Source organism: Dicentrarchus labrax, unplaced genomic scaffold (genome assembly GCF_905237075.1).
Source record: "Dicentrarchus labrax unplaced genomic scaffold, dlabrax2021, whole genome shotgun sequence".
Classification (NCBI taxonomy): Eukaryota; Metazoa; Chordata; class Actinopteri; family Moronidae; genus Dicentrarchus; species Dicentrarchus labrax.
Window position 1 is genome coordinate 18,701,257 of NW_026136706.1, and position 18,589 is coordinate 18,719,845.

At 39.3% G+C, this 18,589-nt stretch overlaps 2 protein-coding genes across 2 annotated transcripts; one reads left to right on the forward strand and one right to left on the reverse strand.

The window, feature by feature from the left end:
- Positions 1 to 203: 203 nt before the first annotated feature.
- On the forward strand, positions 204 to 14,765 carry xk (X-linked Kx blood group (McLeod syndrome)). The gene is made up of 3 exons (XM_051404677.1): positions 204 to 659; positions 6,624 to 6,886; positions 12,328 to 14,765. The coding sequence occupies exons 1-3, from the start codon at positions 415 to 417 to the stop codon at positions 13,254 to 13,256; spliced, it is 1,437 nt and encodes a 478-aa protein (XP_051260637.1). The 5' UTR covers positions 204 to 414; the 3' UTR covers positions 13,257 to 14,765.
- On the reverse strand, positions 14,625 to 17,417 carry LOC127366018 (dynein light chain Tctex-type 3). Its single transcript, XM_051404688.1, has 5 exons — positions 17,293 to 17,417; positions 16,297 to 16,338; positions 16,089 to 16,212; positions 15,889 to 15,966; positions 14,625 to 15,287 (listed from the first exon to the last, which is right to left on the reverse strand). The coding sequence occupies exons 1-5, from the start codon at positions 17,317 to 17,319 to the stop codon at positions 15,211 to 15,213; spliced, it is 348 nt and encodes a 115-aa protein (XP_051260648.1). The 5' UTR covers positions 17,320 to 17,417; the 3' UTR covers positions 14,625 to 15,210.
- Positions 17,418 to 18,589: the final 1,172 nt, after the last annotated feature.

The window sequence follows — 18,589 nt, forward strand, 5'->3', positions numbered from 1 at the left end:
ATTTATTTATTATATTCATTTAGGTTTTTTTTAATTCGTTTATTAATTCGTCTACTCTTTTTTTTTCAGTACAATGTTTTTACACACCTAGTTTTAGTTAGATTTTACATAACTATAATACCCTCGGTCAGAACAACCCACACCTCGGCCTGCAGGGCGTTTTCTGGAGCCCGCAGTGCCTCTTGCGCCCCCCGCAGTCTCTCCCCGGGACAACACCCGGCTGTGAAAACATCCCTGCCTGCCTCCACATCTCAGACGTGCTGCAAGCGGCGGCGGCGGCAGGCGGCGGTGCGAGGGTGAGCCAGCGCCGGTGTCCTCCCCCATCCTCCCTCCCTCCAGCAGCGGGCTGTCCGACCGACCGCTCGGTGGAAACGGTATGGACGTGCGGACCCCGAGATGGCGGAGTGAGTGAGGATGCGACTCCCCAGTTCCATCTTTGTGTCGGTGTCTCTGTTCACGGCCGAGACCACGGCAGCGCTCTACCTCAGCTCTACGTACCGCTCCGCTGGAGACCAGATCTGGCAGGGGCTCACGCTGCTCTTCACGCTCGTACCGTCTGTGCTCGTGCAGCTGACCCTCACCTTCATCCACCGGGACCTCGGCAGAGACCGACCGCTCGTCCTGCTGCTGCACATCCTGCAGCTCGGACCCATCGTCAGGTCAGTGGCGGCTTGTTTATGTCCACGGCTGGCCCGCGCAGAAGCCCTGGATAACATTGTGTGTGGGGGGGGCTAATCTCCACGGTGGCACACGGTGAAACGTCTATTATTACCCACAGGTGTCGCGTCAAACGGTGATTTTTCGCGTTAAAAACATGTCCGGCCTGCCTGTATTTAGGCTGCTTGCTGGTGGTTTGAGGAATACATTGCGCACATGCTGTTGTTTTTATTTTCTCTGGCCTTTTTGTGGCCGGGTGTCTGGCTGCTTTAATACATGCTGCTGCAGTGGACATATGTGTGTGCCATTTAGTTCGGAAATAAAAGGCTGATCAATGCTGCTTATCGATATGTTCCATATACCCCCCCCCCACACACACAGCTGTCTGTGTGCTCTCCATAGGATCTCCTCCCCCTCACATTTTGATTATGTTCAGCCATGATCTCTCAGGCCAAGCTGTGTGTGATTTATTCATGATCTCTGTCTGACAGACTGGCTGTCAAGCACTGATGGAGGAACCTTTAAAAACATCTCATCACAAGTGCTTTAACCCATAATAGGCCTGCTCTTTCACTGTGTAATCCCTGACCTGACCGGCTGGACCATCTGCCTCAGCTATAGGAATCTGAGACTAATCCTGCATGTAGAAAACCTCCCTCCTACTGTACACACACACACACACACACACACACACACACACACACGCACAAAGCATGGTAGTGTTATCAAACATACAAACTGGTAAACATGGAAACTCACTCATCTCCACCAGGTTACAGGATTAGCTGATTAATCAATCAAAATGTCATTTTTCAACAAAAGAAGGCGGACATGTGATTATTTAAACTTGTTAAATGTGACAATTTGAAAACATACAGTATTGAGGAAATCTAATGTTCTAATTAACCTATTAGACAAGATCCCAGATATTCCTCAAGCTTCTCAAATGTGAATATTTTCTGGTTTTCTGGTCAAAACAGACAGTTTTAATGTGTCAGTTTGGATTTGAACTGATTGTTTTTATTATTTCAGACGTTTTGTTGATCATTAGAATAGTAGATTTTTCTGTTGATAATTCAGTCAAACATTGATTAGTTAATCAACAGAAAATAAATGAGCAATTTCAATAACTGATTGATCATTTAAGTAAAATCCCAGTTATTCACTGGACCCAGCTCCTCCAATGTCTGCAGTGTTTTATATCCTGATAGATTCAATATCTTTCACTATTTTCTACCATTTTATTGATTAATCAATCTGTTAGTTGCAGTCATAACTAACTTATGGCCTGTCACTGTCCACTGAGCTTTGAGCTTGTGGATATGAGCCGCCACCTTTAGCAGCTGATGGAGACAGTTATAATCATGTCGACTCAGTAAGATCAATGATTCAGTTTGGTCTTTGGTCGACCAGATGAACAGACGTCTCTCACAGCTCGTGGATTCCCCAGCAGAGTGGCCTTTGTGGGCCCGACCCTGCCTGCTTCCCCTTCAGTGTGCATTCAGATGATTACTGTTCAGACTGCTACATCTGTCCTCAGTGAAGAGCAGATCTAAGAATAGCACGCCTCTGCTGGCTCCTTATCTCTGACAACACAACCGGAGAGGGGAATGTCTGTCTCTGCCGACAGCAAAGGCAGCACTTCCTCTTTCTCAGGGGTGTCTCTTCCGCTCACAACAACTCTTCTAATATCTGAAACACAGTCTTCATTATTATATGTCATTGCCCCAGTGACACTGCTGCTTGATACTGCTGACCCCAGTTTTTTATTTTCTTCATTTCAGCTTTTGTTTTTATCTAATTAGCGACTTTATTCCTCGTGAGTGCATGTGTGAGCTCTTCTTTCATTACTCTAAACAGAAGTTGAGTTTAATCTGTCTGTTAAACATGAAAGTACATTGTTGGCCTGGAGAACAGTAGTTTGACAAGATATTCTCAACTCAAGGTCCAGGTCCACTCAGAACTGTCTTTAACATACACTTACATTATGTTAACGTAAAGGAAAACTGTCTTAATCTGCTGATTAAAGAAGGAAAGTTTCTCTGTTCTCACCTTAAAGAGTTAATATTTAACATTACTGCATTAAAATGTCTATACAATAGACCGATATTGTATATTTTGTTGAGTTGTGTTCTTACATTATCCCAAGTGTTTCCAACAATGTTCAAACTCAGAGAAATATGTCGTTTTATTCAGGTAACAGCGTTTAACCGGTCGCCTGTCAATGGCGTCATCAGCATTGTGGTTGTCTGACAGAAATACATGTTTATTTTTTCCAGTTTTAAGCCACATTTTTATGATACACTTTAAAGATCTTGGTTGTTTTTAACTATATTTGAACCAGATGAGGGATTATAGTCATCGGGGGTCTGGATCTTAACTTATCAGAGAAACAAGCTGAGCTAATGCTAGCAGCAGCTCGGCTCGCAGCCTCTCCAGGACGTCCATCGTCAGCTTAGCAGCGTCAGAGAAACACAGATTTTTAAGGTGAAACTGCTTTATTTAGTGTTTTTACCAGTTTTAATCTGCGGGTCTGTTTGTTTTGGAGAGGAGACGCCTGCGGATAATTTGGCTCCGGTAGAAACTTCCTGAACGATGAACACTTGAATCCTGACCGGGAGAAGCTGACGACAATGGTGGTGAAGACAACAACTCCCATGATAAATTATTGATTATAGTCGCTGTAAGTGAAAATTAATTTGTCAAAAACAATTTTCAATTTTAATTCTACTTACTCCTTTACCTAAACACACACAAACACACACACACACACACACACACACACACACACACACACACACACACACAAACAAACACACACTTAAAACATGCTGAAGTAAGCAGAGAGTGCGGGACTGATCTTCATCACATCATCCTTCAGAGAGATTTTGAAAAGCTGCTCACGTAGTCAACCTGTACAGTTTATTTATGTTTATTAATGAAGTGATGCGTTCACTGTGCAGTTAACGCCAGCGTAGTTCAGACTGATAAACAGTCTGTCCCTCAGCACCCCTGTGGCCCAAGGCCTAAATCCCTCTGCCTTGCTGTTTTATTGGCACTGTGTATCAGTGCTGCCTCAACCTCTGGCCTTTTGCCCACACTCAGCACTTCAATGTGTTTAGTATTTCACAGGCAGATGACTCGCTTTAGAAACCCATAATAACAGAGAGCTAAATGCTGGTGCACATGTACTAAAATATACTGATGCATGTTAAAAAGATTCCGTCTGGTCTGTGTTCTTCAGCTGCATTTCATAAGTCCTGTTACACTTAGTGCTGAAACAATCAATCAGTAACGTGGACGTTAATTGAAGCTCTGTAACGCTGAGAGCTCAAATGATTAGTGGATTGAGAGAAAATTAATCTGCAACAGTTTGGTTAATCAATTAATAGTTTATATCAATTATCAAAAAAAATGCATTTTCTGAGCTTTGAATCAAAGTATTTGCTGCTTTATTTGTATTATAAATGTAAACCTAAGATCTTTTTGTCATGGACTGTTCGTCCGACAAAACAATGAAGATGTTACCTTGTGATGGATATTTTTTATTTTTTAATGATCAATTAATCAAAAATCCTCAATCAATAGATTAATAATGAAAATAAGCTTTAGTTGTTGCTCTAAATAGCTTCAGTTGTCTGTAAAGTAAAAGCAAGAGAACGCACAAGAACACATAACTGATGTATTTAACAAGAAATTTTCATCTTGTGGACAAAAGCGGTTATATTTCCTCTTTTCATTGATTTCAAGAGGAAGCCGACCCAGTCGAAGCTTTTAAGACTTTTAAACTATATAGAAATAATCTTGTAGCTTAGGACAACTTCAGTGTTCAACTACAAGAAGGAGCAATATTTTGTCCACAACTAACAGCATACATACTAAACAGCAGTTTCTTTAATACATTTTTATATCATCATTTTTTGCAGCCAAACAACAAATGAAGCTGTGTATTGGCAAGAATCTGACAATACAATACATATCACAGCACAAAAGTTAAGAGTCAGTACAGGTACTACTCGGAAAATTAGAATATCCTGAAAAAGTGCATGTATTTCTGTAACTCAACTTTAAAGGTGAAATTTACATATTATATAGACAAATAGTATGTGAATCAATATATTTCAAGCTTTTATTTGTTTTGATTTTGCTGATTAGGACTTGCAGCTTCAGAAAACCTCAAATTCAAAAACTAAAAAAATTAAGAATACTGCTTGAAATCAATAAAAAAAAAAAAGGATTTTAAATACAAAAATGTCAGGCCTCTGAATGTAAAATCTTGCATCTGTACTTAGTACTTGGTTGGGGCCCCTTTTGCACGAATGACTGCCTTAATCCGGCGTGGCATGGATGCTACCATCTTGTGGCATATCTCAGGTGTTATGGAAGACCAACATGCTTCAATCGCGGCCTTGAGCTCTTTATTGTTTGGTCTCTTCCCGTTCAGCTTTCTCTTGGCAATGCCCCACAGATTTTCTATGGGGTTCAGGTCAGGTGAGTTTGCGGGCCAGTCAAGCACTGTAATCCCATGGTAGTTGAACCAGGATTTTGTACTTTTGGCAGTGTGGGCAGGTGCCAAGTCCTGCTGGAAGATGAAGTCCGCATCCCCATAAAGCTGCTCCACTGAAGCAAGCATGAAGTGCTCTAAAATGTCCTGATAGACAGCTGCGTTTATGCTGGACTTGATAAAGCACAGAGGACCAACACCAGCAGCTGACATGGATCCCCAAGTCATCACAGACTGGGGAAACTTAACACTGGACTTCATGCATCTTCCATTTTGCGCCTCTCTGGGACCTTTGTTGCCAAATGAGATGCAAAACTTGCTCTCATCAGAAAAGAGGACTTTGGACCACTGGCCAACAGTCCAGTCTGTCTTCTCTCTAGCCCAGCTAAGGCGCCTCTGGCGTTGCTTGCTCGTGAGGAGCGGCTTGACAACAGGAATTCGACATTTGAAGCCCATGTCCAGCATCCGCCTGCGTGTCGTTTCTCTTGAAGCAGCAACTCCAGCCTGAGTCCACTCCTTATGAAGTTCCTCCACACTTTTGAATGGCCCTTTCCTGACCATCTTCTCCAGGCTGCGGTCATCCCTCCGGCTTGTACACCGTTTTCTTCCACACTTCTGCCTTCCACTTAACTGTCCATTAATGTGCTTTGAGACAGCACTCTGAGAACACCCAGCTTCTTTTGCTATCACTTTTTGTGTCTTACCCACCTTGTGCAGGGAGTCAATGATGGTTTTCTGCACAACTGTGAGATCAGCAGTCTTCCCCATGATTGTGAATTCTTCTAAACCAAACAAGACACACCAAACAGACTTTTTAAAGGCTCAGGACCCTTTTGCAGGTGTTTTGGATTACTTACCTGATTAGTGTGTGACACTTTGAGCCTACAATACTGAAGCTTTTCACAGTATTCTAATTTTCTGAGTTTTTGGTTTTGAGGTTTTAATAAGCTGTAAATCATAATCAGCAAAATTACAACAAAGAAATGCTTGAGATATCTCACTTTGCATGTAATGAGTCTATAGAATGTATTGGTTTCACCTTTTACGTTGAATTGCCTGAATAAAACAACTTTTACACAATATTCTAATTTTCCGAGTAGTACCTGTATACTGCAATACTGTAAACAAGTCTCTTATTGAACAACAAGAGTTTATATCTGCAGGAACTGAAATATCTCAGCAACTATTGGACAGGTTGCAATAAAAGTTCATACAGACATTCATGTTGCCTTCAGGTTTAATTGTAACTAATATTTTGGTTTATGACCTAAAATCAAATAGAGGCATTGTCATCAGCCTCAGCTGTTTGTTTACTGATGTGGACACCGTGGGGGAATAGCCTCAGTTTTGATTAAGCTGATGGGGAGCCTAATAATTGAAATGAACGGGGGGGAAATCATCTGCAAATGAACTGATAATGAAAAGTTCTCTCTTAATGGTGTGTGCTGTTGCTGTGCTGCAGGTGTCTGGAGGCGTTCTGTATCTATGGCAGCGTGGGCCGTGTGGAGGAGCCTTATGTCAGCATCACCAGGAAGAAGCAGATGCCTCGCGGGGGTCAGTCTGAGGAGGTGGAGCGGCAGGTGGGGCAGGCGGAGGGGAAACTGTTTACACACCGAGCAGCCTTCGCCCGCACCTCTGTCATTCAGGCCTTCCTGGGATCTGCCCCCCAGCTCACCCTGCAGCTCTACATCTGCGTACTACAGCAGGGGTTGTCCATCGGAAGAGGTGAGGGGGAGGGGAGGGGAGGGGGCGGTATATGTGGGAGTCAGTCCTCCCGCCCTGTCACTAGTCCACAGCTCTACTACGGTGTGGGCTGATCAGCTAAGTGCCATATTGGAAATAAGAGGATGGTGTTTTTATGAGTCAAAGTGGTGTTATGTAACTGCCTCTCTGATATCGAGGATGGAAAACGGTTGTTCTCTCTGCCAGTTGGTGCAGATCTGGGGTCAGGCTGTCCAACTCTTTATGAGTGTGTGTGTGTGTGTGTGTATGTGTGTGGGGGGGGGGGAATTTCTATTTCTATTCCTGAGAGAGATTTAGTAAAGGTTCACACAAAGTCAAACTAGGACATCTGCTCATGGAAATAGGACAAAATGGAAGATGTTATAAATACATAAATCTTATTTCTGCAGGTCTCGACAGTCTGACACTTCCATTTCACGCTCTCAGATTTAACAGCCTGATTGTGATGAACATGAGCTTCAGACCTTAAAGGATAGGTTCACAGTTCACAGGTTCTGTCTTAAAACTATAGTCACCTGCCCATATGTACATTTAGTTTTTGCTTGCTGTAATCATTCCTATTGTTTGTGCTGGCAGATAATAGATACCTTCATTGTGAGTTTCCAGTGTAAGGTAATGAAGCTTCAGCAGTCTGAGTTAATTGAATCAAGTAGGTATCATCCAAAGTTACAGTGTTTATAGAGCAAACTTCCCTCTTTATGTTGCAATCCTTCACTAAAAAGGGAACTTTGTACTAAAAAAGACAAAGACTGATTTTTATCAACTCAGACTGAAGCCTCGTATTAACTTCAGATAATCTTAGGAGTATATTTTCTGTTGTCCCCCGTCGCTCACACTGGAAGCATGTTAGTAGAGGAATCCCTTAATGGGCAGTTTGTCTCTGTGTGTCTGCAGTAACTGTGGCAGAGACATTATTTAGTTCTGTCTATCCCATTCTTGTAAGCGTAGTATCTCAGGAACCTGTCCAAGGAATTTCTTCAAATTTTGCACAAACGTCCACTTGGACTCAAGAGTGAACTGATTAGATTTTGTTGGTCAAAGGTCAAAGTTCAAGGTTACTATAATCTCACAAAACACAGGTTTTTGGCCCTAAGTCAAGGATTGATGACCCTATTTCAAAATTGGCTGAACATATATTGTTACATTTTCGACTCCAAGGCCACTTTGACCACAAAATGACCTGACAAACACGTTTTTTGGTCATAACTCAAAAACTGATTGATTTTATTTATAGATTATCTGACACACACTCAAAAAAAATGAAACACTGACTTTAATTAAATTTATTTTTAGGTTCCACGAAATTGTATTAGGTTAGTTAAAAGTAAAAATGTAATGGTCCTCTAACTTAATGAAATAGTATTATAGTTACACAATCATTGTGAATTGAACCAAAAAAATTACTTACAGACTACATATTTTACCTTTGTCCTTTAAACATATATTTTATTTTTAGTACTAAAAAAATACATTTAAGTTCAGTTAATTAAATCATTAGGTTTTTATCCAATGCACTTTTTATTAATTAGTTTGACATAAATCTAGTTTGTCAACAGGTTCCACACAAATGAATTAGGCACAACCAACATATTTCTGTCATTTCCTTTATTCACCAACAGAGCACTGAATTAGTTAACATTTTGGTGCACTTGGTCAGAAAATAAACCAATACAGTAACATTTCTGGCATCCTAAGCGTTATGTAGATTAACTGACTGACAGAAAATGAATTGCCCACTACTTACATTTCTCAATCGTTTGAAAAAGTGCTAAATTCTCTGGTTCCAGTTTCTTAAATGTGAATATTTTCTGGGTTCTGTAGTCATGTATGTCAGTACACTAAATATATTTGGGTTGTGGTCTGTCGACATATGAATCGACAATGAAAACAATCACTAGTAGTCCTACATAAAATAAACCATGTCATTATTAAACTAACATTATGGTGCAGCATGGTAACACTAACAGTTATAAGATGCCTTAATTCATCATAAAATCCAACAAAACATCAGTTTATTTGTCAGAATTATGGTCTATAGCTGTAACTGACAATTTCCTTTACTGATTAATCTGTTGATAATTTTCTCAAATCAATTAGTTGTTTGGCCCACAAATTGTAAAATTCTGTTCAAGTATTGTTTATTTTTGAAGTTTTGGGTATAGGGAAGACAGTCAGACAATCCAACTTCTTTGCACTTGTTTTTGGTGCAGCTTGGTGTTAAAAGTCTGCAAAATATCCATCAGCTGTTAACAATTGAGCATATGTACCTTGGTTGAGAGTCTGTGAGAATCCACTTGAAGGAAGAAGCTTGTGAAGTACTTGAAAGAAGGCTTTTAGTTCCTGAGGAGAACAGGTTCAGTGCATATTACACCCATTAAGAGTGCACATGCAGAGATGATGTCTCCCAAGTCACGCAGAACTTCAACACCCTCGATCACAATTCCAACGTTGACTGAAGGAGTGGCAGCATCACCTCCCTCAACACTGATGCTGTAGGTACCAAGAAAAACTTGTTGAAGGTCCCTCTAAACAGACGTAGCATCTGAATCATCTACATAGGAGAGAAAGAAAGAACAAAACCAAACTATGAATTAACAAACAGATTTTGCTTAATTAAAAAAAATAATAACTTGCATTTCTGGTTTCTCTGTCTCTTACATAATAATTTAATGAAAATAGCATGATACTTCAAACAGTGCTGGATAATTTTATCAAAATTATAAAAGAAATAATTTTATATTATTAATTATACACTCTCCAAGCACTTTATTAGGAACACGTGTAATCTAATGCAATCCAATCCAATTAATTTTTTACTTTTATTAACCTTAGAAAATGTTCAGTTTTTGTTTACATTGTGTCAACAAGTAAATAGTTACAAAATACAAAATATTAACTTGTTGGGGCAAACACAATATTAGGAACACATTTGAGTACAGTACACCACCAGCACACACTACAACCTCAGTAATAAACTACGTAACAAGAGGAGTAGTAGTAGTAGTAGTAGTAGTAATAGACTCAAATTACTAACCTGGTGTTTTCTGAAGAGGACGTTCAGGTCTTCAACAGTTTCATTCTAAAGAGAGACAGAAAAAAAATACAGAAATACTTTAGGACTCCAAACATATACACCTTACATTGCTATAAGGATGTTAAATGGATGAAATTTCAACTGTACAGATAGACATGTACCCAATGACGAACCAACATTCACATGGACATTAATGGTTACCTTGTCACACATGGTAACAACCACTTTAACTAGTAAAGCATATTGCTCCTTTGTTTCAGTATCTCTATAGTCATTAGGTCGCATTCACAGATCTGATAAATAAATGATTAACATAAAGTGCACAACTCGCCACATTAATTTTTTTGAGTGCAGGAACATAAAAAACCAACAACCTAATCCTGAAATCCACAACTACATTTAACAAAATCTGAAAATCCTCCATCAAAACAAACAAGAACAACTAAAGTAGCGTCACTTGTCAGACAGGTTGCAGTGGAATATGTTGCTCTGAAACCAGACAACACACAGACGACATACAACAGTTTTTTCTTCACTAAATACTCCTCGACCTGTTTGAAAACCTTGGACATGGTTGTTTATTTCCAACATCTGGTTTACTACTCTTCTTAAAAAGTAGAACAACCCTAGCTCTCTTCAGTTCACAGGGAAACTGAGTAAATACATTTACTATATGAGTAACTACAGTACAAATTACAGTGGCACTATCCCTCAGAAATCTGTCTGGAATAAGATCCAACCCAGTTGCTTTGTTTGTGGGAAATGCAGCTCGACACACCCTTTACCTTTTCCACAGATAACAAACTGTATCTCCTTAACCACAGGGGAACTTAACAACTACAACCATTGCAGCAACTAACAGCAATGGTTGTGAAAAACATATTAAAATAGCTAGCGACGTTCCCTTTATCAAAACAAATCTTATCCTCAATTGCCAGATTTCATTTTGGACTTTCCTGCTGAGCTCATTTAATTACTTTAGTACTTTCCATCGTTTTTTGGGCTGCTGTGAATCTTCAGCCATGGCAACCACATAAAATTGGAACTTTGATTTCTCTATCTCATATCTGGCTTGATTTCTAAAAAAGTCCATATCAGTCATACTCAGCGGGCAGTTTTGACTTTGTAAAATATAAATCTTGTTGTCTAATAAAGTCTCAAATCTCCAGTTTGCACATCTCTGTTAAATTCTAGTCTCGTTCATTGGAGCAACAGAATCAAGTGCAGCTATAAAATTCTCTTTAAAAGGAGCCTTAAGTCCCTCACAGACGGGGTATGTTCAAACCCCTCGGTTGTGTAGTGTTTTGTGTATCTGAACCTAATAGAGCGGTGATTTCCAGTATTTATCTGTGGTTTAGATGTCTTACAAGTGCAGTAATTTGGAGGCCAATATTAAGTCCAGTATTGACTGACTATTTAAAGACACTCTAGTAGATTCAGTAATTAGTTGTTGTAAACCAAACACAATAACCAATGATTTAAGAATGAATTGGGCTTCCAGATTTCACACACATTGGGACGACACAATGAATAAACAATAAGTAGCACAGTACATACTTTAATCTTTCCATCTCATCCAACTCTGCCTTTCACTTTCTGCCTCATTCTGAATTTTAACCGTGATCAGAATCACGAATTACAAACATATTGGAGTGCGATTAGTTAATCATGATCCTGAGAGTTTCACCTACAGCTCACAGAGAGGCTTTACGTGTAAAAATACCCAGAAAAAACAAAAGCACCACATTTTGTATTTCTATACTCTACAAGGATCCATCTTTACATTGTAATCAAACGACGTGAACCTGTTCAGCCAGAAATGATACATATGTACCATTGTGTAGTGATAAGATCCATTTAGCCAAAAATACACTTTATAACCTTTATATAATTAATTCAAAGTCATCACCACATATATTATATAAGTCTGCAACCTGACTGATTGGTGGAGTGATACAACCACAGGGCTGTGTGGGTCAGATTTATGTCTGTAAAATTGTTGGGAAGAAATTTAAAAAAAAACTTTTTCATTTTAAATGTATATCTTTTCAGTGATTTACAGGCTCACTTTGTATACATTAGTTTTATTTCTTACATCTTTTTGCTGTATTTGTGTATAAATACAGTAGAACCAATATCTTGAGATTGAGAACTGTTCTGTGTTCAATATAATGTTAAATGTAATATAATGAGTGTAAATTCTGTCTCATTTTCATGTATGTTGGATTCCTGGCAGCTTCAAACTTTTGTTAAATTGACAAAGTGAAAAGTCAGACTTACGGCTGCTGATGGACTCCAGAGGATAGACTTTTTTTTTTAAAAAAAAGGGGTAAAACTATCCTTTAAATGAAGGTGTCCTAATATTTCTCTCTGTGTTCTTCAATGTCAGGCACACTGATGGTGATCTCCCTCCTGTCCATTGTGTACGGAGCGCTGCGCTGCAACATCCTGGCCATAAAGATCAAATACGATGACTATGAAGTGGACGTCCGACCCGTGGCTTATCTGTGCATTTTCCTGTGGAGAAGCTTTGAGATTGCCACTCGTGTGGTGGTTCTGGTTCTGTTCAGCTCTGTGCTGCAGCTCTGGGTCCTGCCCGTGGTTCTGCTCAATTTCCTCGTTTTCTTCCTCTACCCCTGGATCCTGTTCTGGCAGAGCCACTCACCGTTCCCTGAGAATATAGAAAAGACTCTGACTAGAGTGGGAACCACCATTGTACTCTGCCTGCTCACCTTCCTCTACGCCGGCATCAACATGTTCTGCTGGTCAGCTGTGCAGGTGAAACTCAATGACCCAGACCTCATCAACAAGTCCCAGAACTGGTATCGCATGGCTGTGTACTATATGTTGCGTTTTGTGGAGAATGCCTCGCTGCTCCTGCTGTGGTACATCTATAAGACCGACTTCTACAAGTTCATCTGCGCCCCACTGCTGGTGCTGCAGCTGCTGGTAGCTTACGCCATCGCCATCTTCTTCATGCTGGTCTTCTACCAGTTCTGTCATCCGTGTCGGCGGCTCTTCTCCTCCAGCATGACCCAGGGCCTTTGGAACTGCTCCTCTCTTATCTGTCTCATGTGCAACTCTGCTTCTCCGCAAAACAGGCCAATGGGAAAGTCTGTCCTGGAGCCGGCCAGCTCCAAGGAGCCGACTAACGACAGAGCCCACGACACAGCCAGTGACAGCACAGACGACATGCCTAATGACACAACGTATGACATGCTCAATGATACAATCTATGACACGCCTAATGAAATGAGCAATAATATACGCGGTGGAATCAACGGGGACATTAGCCACAGTGTATCCTGCAATGCTTAAACAATTGTTTGACGTGCCATTCGGAGGAACGACTCTGACAGTTATCACACAACCCCTCTGTAACCTTTTAAGTGCCACATGAATCCCTCTGTGAGTTGAGTTTACACTTTAAATCCTTTCTTTGAATCTTAATATTCATATATCCTCTATATCTCAACTCTGTCAGCCACTCCTACATGAAGCAAATGTGTCCTTAACCGTAGGGATCTATTCTGGCTGCAGACATGCATAGTGTCCACTCGGGTTATCCAGAGGTGGTGCTCACCTGTCTCATCAGTCGACATCCTGGACAACGTCATTCTGCAGCCTTTAATAAAAAGTCATGGACAAGCACCATTACGTCTTTGGTTTCAGAGACTGTGTCCACTTATATGCTGCATTACTGATCACAAGGAGCCATGCATTTGAATTGATTGTATTTAGTATCTCTCTTTGGCATGGAGGTGTGCATGTGTGGAGCCTCAGACGAGGTGTTGTTCTGCAGGGGGGCAGCAAGGTTGTTTTGTACAGGGTTTTTTCTGAACCCCCCCTACCACCACTACCACCACCTCTGTAGTTTTATGGCTGCAAGCAATCAGCTTTTTTACTCCTTGATAAGAGCTTTATCATTAATATGCGCTGCTTCTGTGATGTATTTGTGCTTGATGACGAGATGAGAATCTCCACACATTGTTAAAGAGCCTCTTTGGTCACCAAACACGTTACTGTAAAGCACGGACATCTCCAGGCGTCACATTTTTGCACGTTTACAAAATGGATTTAAGTGGCTTTGGTTTAACTGTTGAGCAGCAGCAGCTGTAGTGATGTGAAATGCTTTGTTTGGATGTATTTGCATTTTTCTAATTCATGCTTGTTACGTCTGTCAGCTCTGTGTCTGTATGTCTCATTAGTTAGTATATTTACACCGAGTGCACATACAAATTAATTATATCTAATTGAAAAATGTTTGGAATTGTAACGAGTATTTTTTTGCTTATTTTCAACCTTTAGATGTATAACTGTGTGTGAGAGAGAATGTCAGTGTTGCACTAACTCCTTTTTGCAATGTATCTGCACTGGGACGACAACCCTGTATGCTCCTAATGTTTGTACAAATAAGACCTTTGAAGCCAAAAAAAAAAATATGAAAACCCTATTATACACATCAGACATTCTCATACAGAGCAAGATAAAAGGCATTTAAAAGAAACTACTACTAAGTCTAAATAAATTTATATTCATATGTGAAAGTTGTATGTACTGTTATTTATAACTAAGAAGCAGCTACTACCCTGGCCTGTGCTGACCTCTAGTGGACAGACACACAAACTGCAGAATAGTAAAATATTTCTTCTTATAGTTTGTAGAGATCCACACTCAGACACAAAAGCTTTTTAATACATTTAATGACAGCTCTAACAAATAATTATTGACACAGGCTCTTTGAACTGAACAGTTTTACAGAAGAATTTCCATGGTTTCTACAAAGTCTAGAAAAAGTGCATTTGTTGTGGTGACCGACCATTAAACTGTGTAAATCAGTAAAATATTAATGCAGACAAGGAAAGACACTTTATACAAGTTGTCACTAAAACATAAAACAGTCAGACTTTTATTAAATAACTAACATTTTACTACAGCAACAGTTCAGTCTGTTTTATTTGGGAATGTACTGAAGGAGACAAATTAAACCAAGAGTCTACGTGGTCAGCTGGATTCTGACCACGACCTCGGCCCATACAAAGCAACATTTTCTCACAGTCGATGAACGCAGACCGACGCAGGCCGTCGACTCACAAACCACAACTCTTATTCTGAAGTTATGTAGTTTAAGCCGGGGGGGGGGAGAAATAAGCTACTTGTTCATGATCTTCTACCAGAGGGTATCGTCAGAGGATCTTCATGGTGTCGCTTCGAGTGCAGACATGTTAGGAGGAGAGAGAGAGGTGCAGCTCGGTTCAGCTCGGTGCTGCTGTTATAGCGTCACAGCAACAGCAAACACACTGACCACACAGTAAATGGTGCGGTTCTCCCACCTCACTGTGCAGCTTCCTGAAAGAGACAAACAGAAGAAGAAATTCGGTCCACAGAAGATTTCTAATCGGTTCCTGTAGAAAACGTCTAGTAATATTATTTATAAAGCATGTTTCTCCACAATGTATTCAATAATCTATAATAATATACATACATTTACACAAACCAAGCACCTAGAGCTGGAACCATTAGTAGAAAATGATCAACAAATATAATTTACTACTACTATATGATATACAATTAAACTTACAACTTGTACCAGTATCATTGGTATTACTGAAATGTCTTCATCCTTATCAGGCTGCGTATACGCTGATGTTAATCTCTAATAAGCTAAAACTGGCCTGGATAATCAATCTATCTTTACCCGATACCTTCAAAAGACAAGCTAAGTATTAAATGTCAACACTTTAAAGCTTGAATTGAATGAATGGTGAGATTCATAATCACTTATTTTTCAATCAGATTCTTCCTGATTTAAATAAGAATTATATTATTGAGGCAAAGTTACTGTATCACTGTGTAGACACATTTTGGCTTCTCTTAATAAAAAAATACATTTTTCTAATCCTAAATATTCTATATTACAATTGTATTTTAATTATAAGTCACGTCTCACCATCAGTGGCAGTGTCCCAGTAGCAGGAGTTGGCTGTGTGGAGACCAGCGCCGCTCTTCTGCATGATCGTACAGTTCACTGTGAAACATCAGACAGTAACAGAGTTACTCAGTCACACATAAACTATATTTAACTATAACTATATTACTATATGTAAACGTTATGTCCTTATGTTACTGTACGATGGGCAGTTAGTTCACCTATGTATTTGAATGGCCGTCCCTGTTTCACCAGGTGAGTCAGAGAATGCTCCACTATAGTGGCCGTCCACTGGTTCACTTTACTCTGGTTATAATCTGTTCCACCGATAACACCTTCAATACACTGAGACAAAACCACATACACTGTCAGTAAAACAATAACACAATAAAATACAGTTTGTTAATGTCTCCAGGAATCAAAAGGTACCTCTTTAACTGAGATAGTGGCGTCATCGGCACTGAACACAGCCTGCAAAAAAGGAAAACATAGTTCGTTGGTGTGATTTAATTTCCTTTTTTAGGGTGAATAACACCATACCAATAACAGATCATAGTGGTATACAGAGTTTCAGATCAGGCTCTCACGTTTACAGGCACACTAATAATTTAGTCTTGTTTGTGTTATTCGGATTTAATTGGATGTGTCATGCTGTTTGAATGCACTCATAAAATATGTTGTTTTGTTAGAAATTAAACTATTTATCAGCATATACAAGTACGTGAAAAGATAATTCAAATTATCATTTAGTCATTAATTAGTTAGAAAATTAATTGCCAACGATTATGACATTTTTTGTTATTTAGTTTATTTTTCATTCAATCTCATTTCAAACCCAACAATAAATCGATTAATTGAGATTTAAAGAGTAAACTCTGCTTTTACATGAATGCATCAATAACAATATAATGATATAACGTTATAATGTAACGTTAAGTTAATATAATGAATAATATAAATGTAATGTAACTGTAACGGTATAACAACCAATTCCTGATTATATTAAGATACTTTAATTAAACATTTATAATGCAGGACTTTAATTATAACACAGTATCATTACAGTGTCGTATTAAAAGTCTGTTAACATTATAAATAAATCTGAGACCACACCCCGATGGAAACACCGTTAGTTAGCAGCTAACAGCTAACAGCTAACAGCTAACTGCTAACAGCTAACCGCTAACTGCTAACAGCTAACTGCTATCAGCTAACAGCTAAGAGCTAACTGCTATCAGCTAACAGCTAACTGCTAACAGCTAACCGCTAACTGCTAACAGCTAAGAGCTAACTGCTAACTGCTAACAGCTAACTGCTAACTAACGGCTGATCAAACTAACGGCTGATAACAACGCGTCTTTGTAGCGTCAGTTAACTGCGGAGCTTTTCAAAGGATTCATTAAATGTAATTCATAGTAACTTCACCTCATCTCCAGAGCTGTATTCCTCCATGGTTACCGACAAACTGTCTGTTTATTAGCACCGTGTCTGTAGGTTATTGTTCCTGTTTACTTCCTCTTCTTCTTCTTCCTGTGATCTATTCCCGGCAGGTTGTACGCTACAAGGCGTACTGCTGCCCTCCACCGTAATTCAATCTACATCACTTCTGTTTAAATTTTGAAGTAAAGTCCGGTTCAACCGCCCAAAAACAACTCAAGATAACATTTTATTATATTATTAAATTATTCCCAATCCCTGCTGGTCCCAGACAAAGAGCACAGGACTTATACTCATCATGGAGCTGCTCACTGGTTGAATTCAGAGACTATAACACCAGGATCAACATTAGAGGGCGTCTCACTGCTGTATATCTCGACACATCTGAAGAATACTGTAAATATCTGCTGTTATTTCTCAGGTTGAAGGTTCAGTCCTCACAAGTTTATAAAAACAAATCCAGTTTAATACTCTAATTATGGGCTAGGTTCAGTCTTCCACTGTAATCACAAGATTGAGAAGGATGCTCTTAATATTTGGAAACAGGAAATGTACTGTCTAATAGTGTTAATACAGAGCAAGTCATTCATTCAGTCTTTATAATCTCTTGGGATGGTTCCTGATATAGCGGACAATTAAAGCTGATAACTGGCATTTAGTTACTATTTTAAAAAAGCACAAATTGTATTTCACATGTGTATTTGAGTGAAATACTGTTTATATTCTGACAAAATGCTATGCCTGTGTGAATGAATTTTCTTTATTTCTCATTGTGAAATGGTATCATGTGTGCTTTAGTGTAAAGGTTGAGTTCCGGTGATGTAATGTGACAAACATGAGTAGATTGTTTTGGTTATTTATTTAATAGTAATAACATATGTAAATGCAGTTAGCTGTAGTCTCTGGACAGATATCACACACAGACAGAATATGTAATTCTGTTAGAAATGTAAAATATATAATTAAAACACAAGGACATGTGCATGCAGTGTAACAGGAGAAATGTAATGTTACCAGAGATAAGATGTGTTATGCAGGGCGTTATTATTCTACACTGACTGGTACTTTCTGCAGCACAGAAACATACAATACAGAGAGCAACATATAAAACCAATAAATGCATAAATAATAAAAGCAAGGGAAGAGCCCACAGTGAAATACAGGGAAGGTAAATAAGCAGCTGGCTGACCTGGAATAAGGTCCTCCTATTGTGATAATGTGTTTGCCCCCATATGTTCACAGAATATAACCAACCCATTTATTTCACATGCATACAGTAAATAGA